A 19736-nucleotide genomic window follows, 5' to 3' on the forward strand; every position below is an offset into this window, starting at 1 on the left:
ATATGTGGAACAGTAGTTCATTCTGTGTTAATGCCTTTTAATCAGAGGAATTGCACCGAGGATGACTACAGATAAGGATGATCAAATGGCCCATCTGGACCATGGAAGTGTAGTATTGTGGAGATTCGCTGGATTTACTTTGGGGAGGGGTGAAACTCTGTAGGATTAATCGGGTTGTAGAGTCCAGGATGGAGCAAACTGCACAGGGGCTGTGGAAGGAACAGGCTGGATGGGTTGGGGTCAAACCCAGTGTTTGCTCTCTGACTGATGTTGACCATGAAACAGTGTGTGAGTGTGTCAGGCAGTGATGTGACGTACCTGTGACCTGCGCACTGACAGGGCCTTGCTGACACCAGATATTCTCCCCACACGGTGTGTCGCTGTGCTGCAATGTTCTGGAGGTTACCAGATGCTTCGCCCACTTCTCAGCCTTCTCGCCGATTAGCGGGTTCAGGGTTAATGGTCTCGCTCCGTGCTTCGTCCGATATTCATTCAGATATTTCAGCAACTGCGTGGCAAAACTTCCAGAATCTTCCCCTGAAAGAGAGAGATCTCAGTGATGTAGCGCGACTGGGAAACGCAGGGCCCGTACAGTAAGGGAGCTGAGCCCGAGGCCGCGCAGTGTCTCTCTCGCTCTCTCCGGGAATGTGACTGTATGTGGTGGCTCCACTGTGTGGCAGTGCCCTGAAGTAACAGTATATTTGATGCGAGTTTGTCAGCCTCGCACCTTCCACCCTTCGTAAACTGGACCTTATCGACGACTCTACTGCCCGTATCCTAACTCACACCAAGTCCCGTTCACCCATCACCCCTGTGCTCACTGCCCGTGTCCTAACCCACACCAAGTCCCGTTCACCCATCACCCCTGTGCTCACTGACCGTGTCCTAACTCACACCAAGTCACGTTCACCCATCACCCCTGTGCTCACTGCCCCGTCTCCTAACTCACACCCAGTCCCGGTCACCCATCACCCCTGTGCTCGCTGCCCGTGTCCTAACACACACCAAGTCCCGTTCACCCATCACCCCTGTGCTTACTGCCCCGTGTCCTAACACACACCAAGTCCCGTTCACCCCTCACCCCTGTGCTCGCTGACCGTGTCCTAACTCACACCAAGTCTCGTTCACCCATCACCCCTGTGCTCACTGCCCCGTGTCCTAACTCGCACCCAGTCCCGTTCACCCATCACCCCTGTGCTCGCTGCCCCGTGTCCTAACTCGCACCCAGTCCCATCACCCATCACCCCCTGTGCTCACTGCCCGTGTCCTAACTCACACCAAGTCCCATTCACCCATCACCCCTGTGCTCACTGCCCTGCGTCCTAACTTGCACCCAGTCCCGTTCACCCATCACCCCTGTGCTCGCTGCCCGTGCCCTAACTCGCAACCAGTCCCGTTCACCCATCACCCCTGTGCTCACTGCCCCGTGTCCTAACACACACCAAGTCCCGTTCACCCACCACCCCTGTGCTCGCTGCCCATCTCCTAACTCACACCAAGTCCCGTTCACCCATCACCCCTGTGCTCACTGCCCGTGTCCTAACTCACACCAAGTCCCGTTCACCCATCACCCCTGTGCTTACTGCCCCGTGTCCTAACACACACCAAGTCCCGTTCACCCATCACCCCTGTGCTCACTGCCCGTATCCTAACTCACACCAAGTCCCGTTCACCCATCACCCCCGTGCTCACTGCCCCGTGTCCTAACGCACACCGAGTCCCATTCACCCATCACCCCCGTGCTCACTGCCCCGTGTCCGAACTCACACCAAGTCCCGTTCACCCATCACCCCTGTGCTCACTGCCCCATGTCCTAACTCGCACCCAGTCCCATTCACCCATCACCCCTGTGCTCACTGCCCGTGTCCTAACTCACACCCAGTTACGTTCACCCATCACCCCTGTGCTCACTGCCCGTGTCCTAACTCACACCAAGTCCCGTTCACCCATCACCCCTGTGCTCACTGCCCGTGTCCTAACTCACACCAAGTCCCGTTCACCCATCACCCCTGTGCTCACTGCCCCGTCTCCTAACTCACTCCCAGTCCCGGTCACCCATCACCCCTGTGCTCGCTGCCCGTGTCCTAACTCACACCAAGTCCCGTTCACCCATCACCCCTGTGCTTACTGCCCCGTGTCCTAACACACACCAAGTCCCGTTCACCCCTCACCCCTGTGCTCGCTGACCGTGTCCTAACTCACACCAAGTCTCGTTCACCCATCACCCCTGTGCTCACTGCCCCGTGTCCTAACTCGCACCCAGTCCCGTTCACCCATCACCCCTGTGCTCGCTGCCCCGTGTCCTAACTCGCACCCAGTCCCATCACCCATCACCCCCTGTGCTCACTGCCCGTGTCCTAACTCACACCAAGTCCCGTTCACCCATCACCCCTGTGCTCACTGCCCGTGTCCTAACTTGCACCCTGTCCCGTTCACCCATCACCCCTGTGCTCGCTGCCCGTGCCCTAACTCGCAACCAGTCCCGTTCACCCATCACCCCTGTGCTCACTGCCCATGTCCTAACACACACCGAGTCCCGTTCACCCCTCACCCCTGTGCTCACTGCCCGTGTCCTAACTCACACCTAGTCCCGTTCACCCATCACCCCTGTGCTCACTGCCCCGTGTCCTAACACACACCAAGTCCCGTTCACCCATCACCCCTGTGCTCACTGCCCGTATCCTAACTCACACCAAGTCCCGTTCACCCATCACCCCCGTGCTCACTGCCCCGTGTCCTAACTCACACCGAGTCCCATTCACCCATCACCCCCGTGCTCACTGCCCCGTGTCCTAACTCACACCAAGTCCCGTTCACCCATCGCCCCTGTGCTCACTGCCCGTGTCCTAACTCACACCCAGTCCCGTTCACCCACCACCCCTGTGCTCGCTGCCCGTGTCCTAACTCACACCAAGTCCCGTTCACCCATCACCTCTATGCTCACTGCCCGTGCCCTAACTCACACCAAGTCCCGTTCACCCATCACCCCTGTGCTCACTGCCCGTGTCCTAACTCACACCCAGTCCCGTTCACCCATCACCCCTGTGCTCACTGCCCCGTGTCCTAACTCACACCAAGGCCCGTTCACCCATCACCCCTGTGCTCACTGCCCCATGTCCTAACTCGCACCCAGTCCCATTCACCCATCACCCCTGTGCTCACTGCCCGTGTCCTACCTCACACCCAGTCCCGTTCACCCATCACCCCCGTGCTCACTGCCCGTGTCCTAACTCACACCAAGTCCCGTTCACCCATCACCCCTGTGCTCACTGCCCGTGTCCTAACTCGCACCCAGTCCCGTTCACCCATCACCCCTTGTGCTCACTGCCCGTGTCCTAACTCGCACCAAGTCCCGTTCACCCATCACCCCTGTGCTTACTGCCCCGTGTCCTAACACACACCAAGTCCCGTTCACCCCTCACCCCTGTGCTCGCTGACCGTGTCCTAACTCACACCAAGTCTCGTTCACCCATCACCCCTGTGCTCACTGCCCCGTGTCCTAACTCGCACCCAGTCCCGTTCACCCATCACCCCTGTGCTCGCTGCCCCGTGTCCTAACTTGCACCCAGTCCCATCACCCATCACCCCCTGTGCTCTCTGCCCGTGTCCTAACTCACACCAAGTCCCGTTCACCCATCACCCCTGTGCTCACTGCCCCGTGTCCTAACTTGCACCCAGTCCCGTTCACCCATCACACCTGTGCTCGCTAACCGTGCCCTAACACGCAACCAGTCCCGTTCACCCATCACCCCTGTGCTCACTGCCCATGTCCTAACACACACCGAGTCCCGTTCACCCCTCACCCCTGTGCTCACTGCCCGTGTCCTAACTCACACCTAGTCCCGTTCACCCATCACCCCTGTGCTCACTGCCCCATGTCCTAACTCGCACCCAGTCCCATTCACCCATCACCCCTGTGCTCACTGCCCGTGTCCTAACTCACACCCAGTCCCGTTCACCCATCACCCCTGTGCTCACTGCCCGTGTCCTAACTCACACCAAGTCCCGTTCACCCATCACCCCTGTGCTCACTGCCCGTGTCCTAACTCGCACCCAGTCCCGTTCACCCATCACCCCTTGTGCTCACTGCCCGTGTCCTAACTCGCACCAAGTCCCGTTCACCCATCACCCCTGTGCTCACTGACCGTGTCCTAACTCACACCCAGTCCCGTTCACCCATCACCCCTGTGCTCACTGCCCGTGTCCTAACTCACACCAGGTCCTGTTCACCCATCACCCCTGTGCTCACTGCCCCGTGTCCTAACTCGCATCAAGTCCCGTTCACCCATCACCCCTGTGCTCACTGCCCGTGTCCTAACTCACACCAAGTCCCGTTCACCCATCACCCCTGTGCTCGCTGACCGTGTCCTAACTCACACCATGTCCCGTTCACCCGTCACCCCCTGTGCTCACTGCCCCGTGTCCTAACTCACACCAAGTCCCGTTCACCCATCACCCCTGTGCTCACTGCCCCGTGTCCTAACTCACACCAAGTCCCGTTCACCCATCACCCCTGTGCTCACTGCCCGTGTCCTAACTCACACCCAGTCCCGTTCACCCATCACCCCTGTGCTCACTGCCCGTGTCCTAACTCACACCAAGTCCTGTTCACCCATCACCCCTGTGCTCACTGCCCCGTGTCCTAACTCGCATCAAGTCCCGTTCACCCATCACCCCTGTGCTCACTGCCCGTGTCCTAACTCACACCAAGTCCCGTTCACCCATCACCCCTGTGCTCGCTGACCGTGTCCTAACTCACACCATGTCCCGTTCACCCGTCACCCCCTGTGCTCACTGCCCCGTGTCCTAACTCACACCAAGTCCCGTTCACCCATCACCCCCGTGCTCACTGCCCCGTGTCCTAACTCACACCCAGTCCCGTTCACCCATCACCCCCTGTGCTCACTTCCCTGTGTCCTAACTCACACCCAGTCCCGTTCACCCATCACCCCCTGTGCTCACTGCCCCGTGTCCTAACTCACACCCAGTCCCGTTCGCCCATCACCCCCTGTGCTCACTGCCCCGTGTCCTAACTCACACCAAGTCCCGTTCACCCATCACCCCTGTGCTCGCTGCCCGTGTCCTAACTCACACCAAGTCCCGTTCACCCATCACCCCTGTGCTCACTGCCCCGTGTCCTAACTCACACCAAGTCCCGTTCACCCATCACCCCTGTGCTCGCTGACCGTGTCCTAACTCACACCAAGTCCCATTCACCCATCACCCCTGTGCTCACTGCCCCGTGTCCTAACTCGCACCCAGTCCCGTTCACCCATCACCCCTGTGCTCACTGCCCGTGTCCTAACTCACACCAAGTCCTGTTCACCCATCACCCCTGTGCTCACTGCCCCGTGTCCGAACTCGCACCAAGTCCCGTTCACCCATCACCCCCGTGCTCACTGCCCCGTGTCCTAACTCGCATCAAGTCCCGTTCACCCATCACCCCTGTGCTCACTGCCCGTGTCCTAACTCACACCAAGTCCCGTTCACCCATCACCCCTGTGCTCGCTGACCGTGTCCTAACTCACACCATGTCCCGTTCACCCGTCACCCCCTGTGCTCACTGCCCCGTGTCCTAACTCACACCAAGTCCCGTTCACCCATCACCCCCGTGCTCACTGCCCCGTGTCCTAACTCACACCCAGTCCCGTTCACCCATCACCCCCGGTGCTCACTTCCCTGTGTCCTAACTCACACCCAGTCCCGTTCACCCATCACCCCCTGTGCTCACTGCCCCGTGTCCTAACTCACACCCAGTCCCGTTCGCCCATCACCCCCTGTGCTCACTGCCCCGTGTTCTAACTCACACCAAGTCCCGTTCACCCATCACCCCTGTGCTCGCTGCCCGTGTCCTAACTCACACCAAGTCCCGTTCACCCATCACCCCTGTGCTCACTGCCCCGTGTCCTAACTCACACCAAGTCCCGTTCACCCATCACCCCTGTGCTCGCTGACCGTGTCCTAACTCACACCAAGTCCCATTCACCCATCACCCCTGTGCTCACTGCCCCGTGTCCTAACTCGCACCCAGTCCCGTTCACCCATCACCCCTGTGCTCACTGCCCCATGTCCTAACTCACACTGAGTCCCGTTCACCCATCACCCCTGTGCTCGCTGCCCGTGTCCTAACTCACACCAAGTCCCGTTCACCCATCACCCCTGTGCTCACTGCCCGTGTCCTAACTCACACCGAGTCCCGTTCACCCATCACCCCCTGTGCTCACTGCCCCGTGTCCTAACTCACACCTAGTCCCGTTCACCCATCACCCCCGTGCTCACTGCCCGTGTCCTAACTCACACCAAGTCCCGTTTACCCATCGCCCCCTGTGCTCACTGCCCGTGTCCTAACTCACACCCAGTCCCGTTCACCCATCACCCCTGTGCTCACTGCCCGTGTCCTAACTCACACCCAGTCCCGTTCACCCATCACCCCTGTGCTCACTGCCCGTGTCCTAACTCACACCAAGTCCCGTTCACCCATCACCCCTGTGCTCACTGCCCCGTGTCCTAACTCACACCCAGTCCCGTTCACCCATTACCCCTGTGCTCACTGCCCCGTGTCCTAACTCACACCAAGTCCCGTTCACCCATCACCCCTGTGCTCACTGCCCCGTGTCCTAACTCACACCAAGTCCCGTTCACCCATCACCCCTGTGCTCACTGCCCGTGTCCTAACTCACACCCAGTCCCGTTCACCCATCACCCCTGTGCTCACTGCCCGTGTCCTAACTCACACCAAGTCCCGTTCACCCATCACCCTTGTGCTCACTGCCCGTGTCCTAACTCGCAGCCAGTCCCGTTCACCCATCACCCCTGTGCTCGCTGCCCCGTGTCCTAACTCGCACCCAGTCCCGTTCACCCATCACCCCTGTGCTCACTGCCCGTGTCCTAATTCGCACCCAGTCCCGTTCACCCATCACCCCTGTGCTCACTGCCCATGTCCTAACTCGCACCCAGTCCCGTTCACCCATCACCCCTGTGCTCCCTGCCCGTGTCCTAACTCGCACCCAGTCCCGTTCATCCATCACCCCTCTGCTCACTGCCCGTGTCCTAACTCACAACGAGTCCCGTTCACCCATCACCCCTGTGCTCACTGCCCCGTGTCCTAACTCACACCCAGTCCCGTTCACCAATCACCCCCTGTGCTCACTGACCTACTTTGGCTCCCGGTCAGGCAACGCCTCGATTTTAAAATTCTCATCCTTGTTTTCAAATCCCTCCATGGCCTCGCTCCTCCCTATCTCTGTAATCTCCTCCAGCCCCACAACTCTCCAAGTTCTCTGCGCTCCTCCAATTCTGGCCTCTTGAGCAGCCCGATTTTAATCATACCACCATTGGCGGCCGTGCCTTCAGCTGTCGAGGCCCTAAGCTCTGGAATTCCCTCCTTTAACCTCTCCTCCTTGAAACCGATCTCTTTGAGGAAGCATTTGGTCACCTGTCCTAATATCTCCTTATGTTGCTTGTTGTCAAATTATGTTTGTTAACATTCCTGTGAAGCACCTTGGGACGTTTTACAACGTTAAAGGCGCTATAGAAATGCAAGTTGTTGTTGTTTTTTTGTGTCCGTGTGTTGCACAGGCCCTGATATTTACGGGGAGGCGGGATCGAGCAATGAAGTGTGGTTGCGGGGGGAAATGGACCAGACTGACAGGCTGGGGACTGTACCCGGCAACTAGAAGTGATTGGTGCCTTGGTGGGGGGAAGGGGGCTTCCGATCACGGCAGCAAGGAGAGGCCGCGATCGGCAGATGAGGGCAGGAGGTTTGCTTGAGGGGACAGACGGAGCACTCTTGCTCCTCCTGGCCTAAAACAAGTGCTGTAACAAGCACTTACCTTCTGGAGCCGGCAGCTCCCGACTCCACTTCGTGCCGGGTTTCCCGAGCCCTGGGCAACTGTTAAATTTAAATCAGGCTCCCAATTACACCTGATTTAAACATTAAACTGAAGTGTCCCGCCTCGCCAAAGTGGGACACTCGCACGGCACGTATCCACCGCTGTAAAAATAACCGCACCCTGCACGGCCATGTGACCGCACCCTGCGGGGCCATGTGACTGCATCCTGCATGGCCATGTGACTGCATCCTGCATGGCCATGTGACCGCACCCTGCATGGCCATGTGACCGCACCCTGCATGGCATTGTGACCTCACCCTGTGGGACCATGTGGGGTGTGTGTGTGAGGGTAGGGGTGGGTGGGGTGTTGGTGGGGTGTGTGTGGGTGGGGGTGGGTGGGTGGGTGTCTATATGGGTGTGCGTGTGTTTGTGTATGTGGGTGTGTATGTGAGGGTAGGTGTGTTTAGGTGGGTGTATGTTTATGTGGGAGTGTGTGTTTGTGTGTCTATGTGTGTATGTATGTTGGGTGTGTGTAAGTGCGTATATGTTGGTCAATGAAGCCCACACTCCACCCCTTGATACTTGAGTAAAGTTACATTATTAAAAATTCACTTCACTGCTTTCTGACTCTGTCGAATATTCACACTTTCACTCCGCTGATTTCTGACTGTTTTGCTATCAATTCAGAATATAAAGATCTGGAGAAGCTTTGCTCTGAAGGACTGAGTCAATTTTTAGCTGAAGGAAGTTACGACTCATCCAAGACGGGATGCTGAGACTCTGTTTGGAGCACTCAGGAACTACCCGCACTCACCCCTGGGGTGGTTGGGCTGGGCTGTCCCGTATCAACCACTGTTTTCAGTTCTCTGACAGGAGGTGGGGTGTTTATTAGAGAACAAAACCCGTACCTGACACTGGTGCCACCTGGCTTGTTCCTGGTGCGCCAGGTGCCTTGACGCTCTCTCCTTGGGCCGACCCACCCTCGCCCTCCTCCACCTTGCTGCCAACGGGCAGGACGTTTTTAGCAAAGTAGCCCGGATTGGTGATGTTGCCGGCCGGGTCGAACTGAGCCACCACCACGGTGAGACCTTTGCCGTCAGATGCCAGGCCAACCCCGATCTCCTTGGAGTCTCTCCAAACCAGCTGTGTGAAATGACCTGCAGGCGAACAATAGTGGGGTCATTTACAAAGAGCACAGGGCACGGGACAGTGCGGCCCGCACGCACGACCCACAGCGTCTACTGTACATCCAGCATCACGCGACAGACAATCTCGCCATGGAGCTCTTATCCAAAGACTATTCTAGAACTTCGCAAAATGAAGCTACTCACTCCCAGCCTGGGTATGGCAGCAGGTATAGCAGCAGCAGCAACTTGCCTTTAACATAGAACATCGTCCCAAGGCACTTCACAGAGATGGAATCAAAAAACAGGATGCCCCGATGCCAGGCCAAAAAAGGAAATATTAGAAGGCATGACCAAAAGCTTGGTCAAAAAGATGGTTTTAAAGAAAGAAAGACTTGCATTTCTATAGCGCCTTTCACAACCACCGGACATCCCAAAGTGCTTTGCAGCCAATGAAGTACTTTTTGAAGTGTAGCCATTGTTGTGATGTAGGAAACACGGCAGCCAATTTGCGCTCAGCAATATCCCACAAAAAGCAATGTGATAATGACCAGATAATCTTGTTTTAGTGATGTTGGTTGAGGGATAAATATTGGCCAGGACACCAGGGAGAACTCCCCTGCTCTTCTTCGAAATAGTGCCATAGGATCTTTTGCGTCCACCTGAGAGAGCAGACGGGGCCTCAGTTTAACGTCTCATCCAAAAGACGGCACCTCTGGCTGTGCTGCACTCCCTCAGTACTGCACTGGAGTGTCAGCCTAGCTTTTTGTGCTCAAGTCTCTAGAGTGGGAACTTGAACCCACAACCTTCTGACTCAGAGGCAAGGGTGCTGCCCACTGAGCCACAGCTGACACTATGAAGAGTGGGAAGTGGGGAGGCGGAGTGGTTTAAGGGAGGTTAATTTCAGAGCATGGGACCTAAGCAGCTGAAGATACAACTGCGAAAGGTGGGCGACGGGTGGGAGAGATGCACAAGAGGGACAGTCGGAGGAATGGAGGTTTGGGAAGGAGGGGTGCTGTAAGAGGATACAGAGATAGGGAGGGGTGAGGCCATGAAAAAACTTGAACATGAAGATAAGAATTTTAAAATTGGAGGGGTGGGGGGCCGCGAGCTAACAGAGGCAGCTCGTGAGTGTGAGCGAGTGAGCGGGTCTTGTTGTCGCTGTCGGCAGTGGCTCGAGCCGCAGGTGAGATTAGAGGGTGGGTTGGAGGTTTACGATGTGCGTTGGCAAGAACAAGTTTACGAAATGGAGCTGGCTTTGCCAAAGTGATTGTTGGCTTCCTCTCCACTCTCCCCTGCTGCCCCTCTCGCTCTTTTCTTTGACCTCGCTTTCTTTTTTAATGAAAAATAGCCATGGATAAGAAAATACATTACACGTGCGTGAGTGGCCTGTTGCCATGGTAAGATGCTGGCTTGGTTAGGGACGTGTGGCTCTGCCTCACTTATCCAAGAGGTCACCGCCACTGGGAGCCACTGCAGATCAGTGAGGTCACGAGCGCTGGGTGAGCGTGTCTTGTTGCAGGATAGAATATAAACATCAGAGTTTTGGATGGCCCGAAGTTTACAAAGGATGGAAAGTGGGAGGCTGGCCAGGAGAACATTGGAATAGTCGAGTCTGGAGATGACAAAAGCATGGATGTGGGTTTCAGCAACAGATGGGCTGAGGCAGGGTATGAAAGTGGTTGGACGGAGGCAGTCTTTGTGAAGGAACGATTATTGGGTGGGAAGCTCCGCTTGGGGTCAAATCGGATGTCAAGGTTGCAAATAGTCTGGTTCAGCCTCAGAATGTGGCCAGCGAGAGGGACGGTGGTGGATTGAATCTACCCAATATTTAGCTAGAGGAAGTTGCAGCAAATCCAAGACTGGATATCAGACACACAGTCTGACACAGAGGCAGTGGAGGGGTTGGGAGAGATGGAGAAGTAGAGCTGGATTGTCTTCAGCACACATGTGGAAGTTGACCCCATGTCTGCAGATGATGTCACCAAGGGGTAACATGTAGATGAGGAAAAGGAGGGCAGGATTGATCTTTGGGGAACTCTGTAGCTAACGTTGCATGACAGGAAGAGAAGCCATTGTTGGAGATGCTCTGGCTATGATTGGATCGGTGAGATTTGAGCCAAGCGAGGCCAGTCTCACTGAACTAGACAATGGAGGAGAGGCATTGGGGGAGGATGCAATGTTCCCTCTAATTTTTCTTGACACCGCGTGGCCCCTTTAAGGGGCAATGTGGGCCAATGAAAATACCAAGCATGCACGGTTCTAGTATTGAAAAGCCGACAAGCCGGCCGTGCGAGATCCCTGGAGCGCTGCGCGGTTACCCGGCCAAACAGCTTACAGGAAACATTGGGAGGATGGTGTGGTCAACCATGTCAAGGGCTGCGGAGAGGTCGAGGAGGATGACGAGGGATAATGTACCACAGTCACCATTCAGAAACATCACCAAGAGGCAGGGAACATTTAAACACATGCACAGCCAAAGTACATTCTTGTATAATGACGAGAAACGGACAACCCAGAGCATGACGTTCCATCAGTGAGGTCAACAGAGGGAGTCATCAGTCAAATCAAGACAGAAAACCAACCATCTATCCAACAGATAACAATGTTCTCTTAATAGAAGATCCTGACCAAGTCCCATCCCAATTCCATCTGATACAACTGCTGAAACAATGCATGTATAGTGCTGGGTTTACTACAGTGACACTCAAAATCCCCGCAACGCTGGGATTCCTCAGATTGCTCTTGAAGTTCTGTCTTTCTTATTGAGTAGAGCCCCATTATTTCAGTAGTTGGAGCCCTCGCTCAGATCATTCTTTCAAGCTTGCGATTGTTTCTTCCAATGATGGGATCATATATGTAATTGGGTTGAGCTTTTGGAGTAGGCGCTCAGTTTAGTGCCTCATCGAAAGGACGGAACCACCAATAATACACCACCCCCTCAATGCGGCATTGGAGCACCAACCTAGATTGTGTGCTCGAGCCTTGCAGTGTGGTAAATACAATGACACAGTCCATTCTTTAAATCCTGGTGCTGTCTATGCTATTGATGGTCCCAGAAGCGATTGATCATTATATACAACTGTGTTGATCAAAAACTTACCACAATTCTTCTGAAATCCGGGAGAGGAGAAGTCATAATTTTTAATTTCATTGTACCAGGAATCAACAGCTTCCTGTCCTGTAAACATTGAGAGAATGATTCAATTAAATCCATTGCTGTGTAAATAGAGCAGAGCCTGACTGAGAAAGGAATGCCCTCCGATAAAAACTGCAAGTAACCTCGGTATAGAGACACCTGTTATAATTAAATTCCAGTTATCATAAACCACTGTTATAATAACACCCAGTTATGCTAAGCTTGTTATAATAAAACCAGGCAAATGGTATGTTGGCCTTCATTGAGGATTTGAGTACAAGAGCAAGGATATCTTACTACAGTTGTACAGGGTCTTGGTGAGACCACACCTGGAGTATTGTGTACAGTTTCCGTCTCCTTACCTAAGAAAGGATATACTTGCCAGAGAGGGAGTGCAGCGAAGGTTCACCAGACTGATTCCTGGGATGGCAGGACTGTCGTATGAGGAGAGATTGGATAGACTAGGCCTATATTCACTAGAGTTTAGAAGAACGAGAGGTGATCTCATTGAAACATATAGGGCCAGAAATTCCAGGCCAGAAGCGTGAGTACGGTCGGCTTACTCACGCTTCTGGCCGTTGGAAATGCCGGCGTTCAGCATGAACAGCGCATGCGGGGAACGCCGGCATTTCCAGACCTCGAGCGCGTGCGACTGCACAGGCAGCGCTTGCGCAGTGAACTTCGTGGATTTCATTCATGAAATCCGTGAGGGTAAGTCCTTAGAAGTTACACGTGAAAAAAGCAAGTGTAAAGTTGTTCATTGGCTGCGGAGGAAGATATATTTTATCGTGGAGCTTTTGAAATGCAATATTTTTGTTTGGGAAAGGGAGGGAAGTTATTTTAAGAAATTTTAAGTAAGTTTTAAAGTTTAAATTTTTTTTTTAAAAGGGTTTTCAGAACGGTAGGTAGAAGGAGCAATTGTGGCTGTGTGAATGGAATGTGAGAATGAGTTATGTATGTATGTCCACATATATTCCTTTACGTATATGTATGTATGTTTTATATTCCTTTACTAATGTGTATGAATGTATGTTTTTAATTATGATTTTCCAATAAGTTACTTTCTCTGAAAGTCATAATTAAACAATACATTCATACACATAAATAAAGGAATATATACATAACACGCAAAGGAATATATACAGACATACATACTTTCAGAAGCTGCACGATAAGAAATATCTTCCTCCGCAGCCTGTGGAGCAACTGTACCCATGCTTTTTTCATGTGTAAGTTGTAATGACTGGACCTCACTGAAAGCATTAATGAAAGCGGTGAATTATACTGCGCACGCGCTGCCTGTGCAGTCGCACGCGTTCTGCCTCTGAACCCCTTCGTTCAGAGGACAGGAAATGCCGGTTTTCCCCACATGCACTGTGAATGCTGAAAACCGGCATTTCATCTGGCCAGATGCGTAAGTACCCCGACCGTACTAGCGCATTTGGAAGGGAATTACTGGGCCAACATTTTACATGTCAATAAAATAAAAAATTTAACAATTGCACGACTTGCCCCCTCGCATCTGCGACTGAGGGCCCAAGGAGGTGCATTGCGCAAGAGGTCATCATCGTACGTATCCTCACACTGTTCCCTTTGGGGAACTGTATGAAGTGGTGGAAGGATTTATGGCCGTGATTAACGCTCATTCCGTGACCGTAACCATCTTTGAACCAGCCATTAGGGTGGTTAGTCCTATGGCGGGAGGGTTTTACGGGCTCCCACAACCCATCTGAGGGGGGGGGGCCACCAACACCCACGGACGCAAGTATCCCGCTGGATGTCCACCCAGAATTTAAAGTTGGAGCTCCGACTCCACTTGCTGGGACTGTCTGGAGTGGGGTTCAAAACCCTACTCCTTCTGGCCCAGCGGAGGGGATGCTTACTGCTACGCAAAAGGCCCACTCCGCACAAAAGGTGACACCCATACGTTTCCTGCGCCTTTTCCCTCCCCGTGACTGGAGCCCTATGCTGCCATTTCACGTTGCTAATTGGATTGGGCCTTTGTCATAGCGGTAGGATCCCCGCCGCTGGGCCAGATCAGGGTAGGGTTTCGAACCCTGCTCCAGACAGTCCCGGCAAGTGGAGTCGGAGCTCCAACTTTAAATTCTGGGTGGACATCCAGCGGGATACTTGCGTCCGTGGGTGTGGGTGGCCCCCCCTCCTTGTATAGCTTGTGGGAGCCCGTAAAACCCTCCCGCCATAGGACTAACCGCCCTAATGGCTGGTTCAAAGATGGTTACGGTCACGGAATGAGCGTTAATCATGGCCATAAGTCCTTCCACCACTTCATACAGTTCCCCAAAGGGAACAGTGTGAAGACACGTATGACGACGACATTGCTAAATAAATAAATGGAATTAAAAAATTCTTTTAGGGCTTTTAAAAGTCTTTAAATTGCTTTAATTCTCTTTAAAACTACTTCAGATTACTCAAAATAATGTAAACATTTTAAAAAGTTTATAAAAGTTACCAAAATCTTCAAAAAACTTCCAAAAACCTATTTAAACTGCTGCTTTGCATGTAAAAATCCTGAGCAGCTTGACAGAAACATTGGGGGCGTGTCCAGTGAAACTGAGACCTCAAGGGGAAGTGTCTCACTTACACTGCACGCTCCTGGCTTCGCGCTGGCTGCACTCCTGGGCGGCGTGACGTCATACGCTGCCCGGGAATGTGCTTTCTATTTCTGCAAGTTCAGGCATCCCAGGAGCTGATCGGCACGAGCGCGGGGTAAGTGCAAATACGGGGCTTGCACGCGCTGCAAGCCCCGTTCTGGTATTTCTGGGCCATTAAATTCTGACAGGGCTTGACAGACTGGATGCAGGGAGGATGTTTCCCTTGGCTGGGGGGTCTAGAACGAGGGGTCACAGTCTCAGGATATGGGGTGGGACATTTAGGACTGAAATTTCTTCACTCAGGGCGGTGAACCTATGGAATTCTCTACCACTGTAGGCTGTGGAGGCCAAGTCGCTGAATATATTTAAGAAGGAGAGAGATAGATTTCTAGACACAAAAGGCATCAAGGGGTATGGGGAGAAAGCAGGAATATGGTATTGAGATAGAGGATCAGCCATGATCATATTGAATGGTGGAGCAGGCTCGAAGGGCCGAATGGCCGACTCCTGCTCCTATTTTTCTAAGTTTCTATAATGTGAACAATTGTTGTTGTAATAAACTGAGTGTGTCAGGCAGTGATGTGACGTACCTGTGACCTGCGCACTGACAGGGCCTTGCTGACACCAGATATTCTCCCCACACGGTGTGTCGCTGTGCTGCAATGTTCTGGAGGCTACCAGATGCTTCGCCCACTTCTCAGCCTTCTCGCTGATTAGCGGGTTCAGGGTTAACGGTCTCGCTCCGTGCTTCGTCCGATATTCATTCAGATATTTCAGCAACTGCGCGGCAAAACTTCCACAATCTTCCCCTGAAAGAGAGAGATCTCAGTGATGTAGCGCGACTGGGAAACGCAGGGCCCGTACAGTGAGGGAGCTGAGCCCGAGGCAGCGCAGTGTCTCTCTCGCTCTCTCCGGGAATGTGACTGTATGTGGTGGCTCCACTGTGTGGCAGTGCCCTGAAGTAACAGTATATTTGATGCGTGTTTGTCAGCCTCCCACCTTCCACCCTTCGTAAACTGGAGCTTATCGACAACTCTACTGCCCCGTGTCCTAACTCACACCAAGTCCCGTTCACCCATCACCCCTGTGCTCACTGCCCCGTGTCCTAACTCACACCAAGTCCCGTTCACCCATCACCCCCTGTGCTCAGTGCCCCGTGTCCTAACTTACACCCAGTCCCGTTCACCCATCACCCCCTGTGCTCACTGCCCCGTGTCCTAACTCACACCAAGTCCCGTTCACCCAACACCCCCTGTGCTCACTGCCCCGTGTCCTAACTCACACCAAGTCCTGTTCACACATCACCCCTGTGCTCACTGCCCGTGTCCTAACTCACACCAAGTCCCGTTCACCATCACCCCTGTGCTCACTGCACCGTGTCCTAACTCACACCAAGTCCCGTTCACCATCACCCCTGTGCTCACTGCCCCGTGTCCTAACTCACACCAAGTCCTCTTCACCCATCACCCCCTGTGCTCACTGCCCCGTGTCCTAACTCACACCAAGTCCTGTTCACCCATCACCCCCTGTGCTCACTGCCCGTGTCCTAACTCACACCAAGTCCCGTTCACCATCACCCCTGTGCTCACTGCCCCGTGTCCTAACTCACACCAAGTCCCGTTCACCCAACACCCCTGTGCTCACTGCCCCGTGTCCTAACTCACACCCAGTCCCGTTCACCCATCACCCCCTGTGCTCACTGCCCCGTGTCCTAACTCACACCGAGTCCCGTTCACCCATCACCCCCTGTGCTCGCTGACCGTCTCCTAACTCACACCAAGTCCCGTTCACCCATCACCCCTGTGCTCACTGACCGTGTCCTAACTCACACCAAGTCCCGTTCACCCATCACCCCCTGTGCTCACTGCCCGTGTCCTAACTCACACCCAGTCCCGTTCACCCATCACCCCTGTGCTCACTGCCCCGTGTCCTAACTCACACCCAGTCCCGTTCACCCATCACCCCTGTGCTCACTGCCCCGTGTCCTAACTCACACCAAGTCCCATTCACCCATCACCCCCTGTGCTCTCTGCCCCGTGTCCTAACTCACACCGAGTCCCATTCACCCATCACCCCCTGTGCTCACTGCCCGTGTCCTAACTCACACCGAGTCCCGTTCACCCATCACCCCCGTGCTCACTGCCCCGTGTCCTAACTCACACCCAGTCCCGTTCACCCATCACCCCCTGTGCTCACTGCCCCGTGTCCTAACTCACACCCAGTCCCGTTCACCGATCGCCCCCTGTGCTCACTGCCCGTGTCCTAACTCACACCCAGTCCCGTTCACCCCTCACCCTCGGGGGAGAGCAGCAGCGGAGGAGGTGAGCCCGGCTTAAAAACCGGCGCCAAGGCAGAGGCCCGACCAGTTCGGGGGAGAGCAGCAGCAGAGGAGGTGAGCCCGGCTTAAAAACCGGCGCCAAGGCAGAGGCCCGACCAGTTCGGGGGAGAGCAGCAGCGGAGGAGGTGAGCCCGGCTTAAAAACCGGCGCCAAGGCAGAGGCCCGACCAGTTCAGGGGAGAGCAGCAGCGGAGGAGGTGAGCCCGGCTTAAAAACCGGCGCCAAGGCAGAGGCCCGACCAGTTCGGGGGAGAGCAGCAGCGGAGGAGGTGAGCCCGGCTTAAAAACCGGCGCCAAGGCAGAGGCATACCAAATCAACAGCAGAGGAGAGAGGTAAAAAGTAATCAATGTGTGACGTCACCAGGGAGCAGGTAAGTGATTGGTTGGTGAGTATTTCTCTCTTTTCAATACAAGCTTGACTTCTGTGGTGTTAAATTTCTGTGGTGTAGTGGGGACGGTTGGTAAATAAAGCGCCCTAGAGTATACCTGTAGCTGGGGTATTGAATACATTTTTAAATTAATTAAAGGAGTAAGTCATGGCAGGAGAGCTCAGACCCGTGTTCTGCTCCTCTTGCTCCATGTGGGAAATCAGGGACGCTGCCAGTGTCCCTGGCGACCATGTGTGCGGGAAATGCATCCAGCTGCAGCTACTTGCAGACCGCATTGCGGCGCTCGAGCTGCGGGTGGATGAATTTTGGAGCATGCGCGATGCTGAGAGGCTCGTGGATAGCACGTTTAGCGAGTTGTTCATGCCTCAGGGTAGGGCAGCACAGGGGGTGACCATCAGGCGGAGCAACAAAGGCAGGCAGGTAGTGCAGGGAAGCCCTGCGGACATCCCCCTTTCAAACAAGTATACCGCTTTGGATACTGTTGAGGGGGATGACTCACCAGGGGAAGGCAGCAGCAGCCAACTTCCTGGCACTGGGGGTGCTCCTGCTGCCCAGGAAGGGGGGAAAAAGAGTGGGAGAGCAATAGTGGTAGGGGATTCTATAGTAAGGGGAACAGATAGGCGTTTCTGTGGCCGTAGACGTGAATCCAGGATGGTTTGTTGCCTCCCTGGTGCCAGGGTCAAGGATGTCACTGAGCGGCTGCAGGGCATTCTGGAGGGGGAGGGTGAACAGCCAGTGGTCGTGGTCCACATTGGTACCAACGACATAGGTAAAAAGAGGGATGAGGTCCTGCATCAAGAATTTAGGGAGCTAGGTAACAGATTAAAGAGCAGGACCTCAAAGGTTGTAATCTCTGGATTACTCCCAGTGCCACGTTCTAGTAAGTATAGGAATGGGAGGATAGAGCAGATGAATGCGTGGCTAAAGAGTTGGTGTAGGGGGGAGGGTTTTACTTTCCTGGATCACTGGGCCTGCTTCTGGGAAAGGTGGGACTTGTACAAGTCGGACGGGTTGCACCTGAACCAGAGCGGGACAAATATCCTTGCGGGGAGGTTTGCTAGCACTGTTGGGGGGGGTTTAAACTAACTTGGCAGGGGGATGGGATACAGAGGGGAGCTGAAATAGGGGGGGATGTGCTGCCAATTATAGAGAAAAAAACAAGTCAGCTTGGTAGACAGGGCAAATATATAAGGGCAAGGCTGGATGGCATCTATTTTAATGCAAGGAGTCTTGCAAATAAGGTGGATGAACTGAAGGTGTTGATAAACACATGGGAGTATGATATTGTTGCTATCACGGAGACATGGTTGAGGGAGGGGCAAGACTGGCAGCTCAATATTCCGGGGTACAGAATCTTCAGGCGAGACAGAGGGGGAGGTATAAGAGGAGGGGGTGTCGCAATATTAATTAAGGAGTCAATTACTGCAGTAAGGAGGGATGATATATTAGCAGGGTCCTCTAATGAGGCCATATGGGTGGAGCTTAAAAACAAAAAGGGGGCAAGCACTTTGCTGGGAGTGTACTATAGGCCTCCAAACAGTCAGGGGGAGATAGAGGAACAGATATGTTGGCAAATCTCAGAGAAATGTGCAAATAATAGGGTAATAATAATGGGGGATTTCAACTTCCCCAATATTAACTGGGATAGTCAGAGTGTGAAAGGCTCAGAGGGTGTAGAATTCTTAAAGTGCATCCAGGAGAGCTTTTTGAGCCAGCATGTAGAAAGTCCTACAAGAGAGGGGGCGGTACTGGACCTAATTCTAGGGAATGTGGCCGGCCAAGTGGAAAAAGTGCTAGTAGGTGAGCACTTTGGTGATAGTGACCATAATATGGTAAGATTTAAGGTGGTCATGGAAAAGGACAGGGATGGGCCGGAAATAAAGGTTCTAAATTGGGGGAAGGCCGATTTTAATAGGATAAGGCAGGATCTGGCCAAAATGGACTGGGATCAGCTACTTGTAGGAAAATCCGCATCGGAGCAATGGGAGGCTTTCAGAAGGGAGATTGAGATCATACAATGGCAACATGTTCCCGTAAAGGTCAAGGGTGGTTCCAAAAACCACAGGGAACCTTGGATGTCAGGGGATATACGAGAATGGATTAGGAAAAAAAGGAGGGCTTTTGGTAGATACAAAAGGCTAAAGACGGAGGAAGCCCTAGAGGAGTACAAAAAGTGCAGGGGGATACTTAAAAAAGAAATTAGGAGATCAAGGAGGGGCCATGAAATAACACTGGCGAGCAAAATAAAGTAAAATCCGAAGATGTTTTATAAGTATATTAAGGGTAAGAGGATAACTAGGGAAA

At 53.7% G+C, this 19736-nt stretch overlaps 1 protein-coding gene across 2 annotated transcripts in view; it reads right to left on the minus strand.

The window, feature by feature from the left end:
* glipr2 (GLI pathogenesis-related 2) overlaps positions 1-19736 on the minus strand; it is a 120742-nt gene that overhangs the window by 60007 nt on the left and 40999 nt on the right. For both annotated transcript variants that reach the window (XM_085965907.1, XM_085965906.1), the window contains exons 6-9: positions 15298-15516; positions 12060-12137; positions 8741-8989; positions 319-537 (exon numbers count right to left, since the gene is read on the minus strand). In XM_085965907.1, the coding sequence (XP_085822033.1) occupies positions 319-537; positions 8741-8989; positions 12060-12137; positions 15298-15516 (765 nt within the window). The remainder of the gene's footprint in view (positions 1-318; positions 538-8740; positions 8990-12059; positions 12138-15297; positions 15517-19736) is intronic.

This window comes from Somniosus microcephalus, chromosome 23, assembly GCF_052327205.1.
Source record: "Somniosus microcephalus isolate GS21.2 chromosome 23, FLI_Smic_1.0, whole genome shotgun sequence".
Taxonomy (NCBI): domain Eukaryota; kingdom Metazoa; phylum Chordata; class Chondrichthyes; order Squaliformes; family Somniosidae; genus Somniosus; species Somniosus microcephalus.